The 1,890-nt window shown below is 45.4% G+C and overlaps 1 protein-coding gene across 1 annotated transcript; it reads right to left on the bottom strand.

Moving 5' to 3' along the window:
- Positions 1-661: 661 nt before the first annotated feature.
- Positions 662-1,600, bottom strand: LOC135972234 (olfactory receptor 52P1-like). The gene has a single exon (XM_065549417.1). It carries the CDS (start codon positions 1,598-1,600, stop codon positions 662-664), a length of 939 nt encoding a protein of 312 aa, XP_065405489.1.
- Positions 1,601-1,890: the final 290 nt, after the last annotated feature.

Here is a 1,890-nt window from a genome sequence, read left to right as displayed (position 1 = left end):
ACATGGCAGTAAGTTATTTGGCTCAAAGTTGATGTCACAGCAGTGCACTTCTCAAAAACACACAGTTTCATAACTCTCACCAACAAGCTCTAGTAGAATGTCCTTAATTCCTGCATTAGATTTCCTGTATCAGAATTTTCCAACTGAAACATTTGGTTTATCATCCAGGCTTTCTGAAGGATTGGATGCAGAAAAATCAGGCATATTTTGTTCACCTGAGCACATATGATACATATCATAAGTTCAGCATTGTACTTGTTTTCTTTTTCTTTGGCTATCAGAAAGTATAGCTTCAGTTAATCAAACTGATTAAGAACCCTGTTTACACAGTGTCTAATGGAAAGCTACCTTGTATCAGAAAGCTGCAGTATCCTCTGGTGGTCTGGAAGTCATGGAAAGGCCAAGTGACAGGGTGGGTGGGGCTGGGAGCTGACAGGTGATGCAGCAAGAGATCAGGTGATGGTCAGAGACAGTGAACTTAGCAACAGAGAGAAAAGAGCTTGGTGATGGAGTGATAAAATGTTAGATGTGAGGAACTTCTCAGACTGTGAACTTCCACATTTCTGAGAACAGCGAAAGTAGGAGAGAGCACCCTTGGTTAACAGGGAGATCTCCTTTCCCCCGCTTGTCTGGCAGGTTTAAATTCAGTGGCCCCAGCTGATCACCTTCTGCAGGTGTATTTCACCACTTTGTCCCGAAGCTCTTTGGTTTTGACCCCATAAATGATAGGGTTGAGCATGGGGGGGACAAGGAAGGAGAGGTCAGCCAAGATTATGTGAATGTGGGGAGCGATGCCCTGACCAAACCGGTGTGTCAGAGTGGTGAAGAGGACCGACGTATAAGACGTCAGCATCACACAGATGTGGGCTGTGCAGGTGTTAAGGGCTTTCTGGTGAGCTTTCTTGGAGGAGATTCTGAGGACAGCCCTGGTGATCAGACTGTAGGACAGGGCAATGAGCGTCAGGTCTGACCCCATGACTACAAAGGCCATCATCAAGCCATACGTCCTGTTGACAGTGGTGTCCGCACACGACATCTTCACCACAGCTATATGCTCACAGTGTGTGTGGGAGATAATGCGGTCAGCACAGAATGGCTGCCTGCTCAGGAGCAAGGGTAAGGGAAGAGCTAAGAGAACAGCTCTTAACAAACACACTAGCCCTAATATAGCTATTCGTGCATTGGTGAGGATGGTGGCATATCTCAGAGGGTTACATATGGCAACATAGCGATCGAAGGCCATTGCCATGAGGACGGCTGAGTGCATAATGGAAACTGAATGAAGGAAGAACATCTGGGTGAGGCAGCCACCCACAGTAATAATATTCAAATTGAACCAAAATATAAACAGTGCCTTTGGCATAATGGAGGTAGTCGTGCCAATGTCTGTGAGTGCCAGCATGCAGAGCAGCAGGTACATTGGCTTGTGCAGGGTTTGATCTTTGCCTACAACAAACAGAAGCATGAAATTTCCCAAAATTCCAATAATGTAGAACATAGAGAAAGGGATGGAAATCCAGAGATGCTCAGCTTCCAAGCCAGGGATGCCTATTAGGATGAATGTTGAAGGGACAGAGTTTGTGAGGTTGATTCCTGCCATGAGAAGGTCGATGCATCGATTGGGCTCAGAAATGCTCAAGGTGCCTGTAATGATAGGGAAACACAGTGAGGTGGGTTACATGCTTTATTATAAATAGTACAGTAAATATTTTTCAGTTATTACCAATCTAGAAAGGGAGGTGAGCAGTGAGTTGCAAACATTTACAGATGGCACCAAATTATTTAGGTCACCGTCAAGTCCAGAGATGTTCTCAGAGGGAGATCACCAAGCCACGTGAATGGGCAGCATGATGGCAGATGAACTTGAATGTAGATACCTGCAGCGTGTAT

The sequence above is a fragment of the Chrysemys picta genome, chromosome 1, assembly GCF_011386835.1.
Source record: "Chrysemys picta bellii isolate R12L10 chromosome 1, ASM1138683v2, whole genome shotgun sequence".
Classification (NCBI taxonomy): domain Eukaryota; kingdom Metazoa; phylum Chordata; order Testudines; family Emydidae; genus Chrysemys; species Chrysemys picta.
This window is presented reverse-complemented; position numbering and strand designations above follow the sequence as displayed.

Bases quoted from the DNA above. Each gene is read 5' to 3' on its own strand.
- LOC135972234 (XM_065549417.1), bottom strand. From the start codon at position 1,600: ATGGCAGGAATCAACCTCACAAACTCTGTCCCTTCAACATTCATCCTA.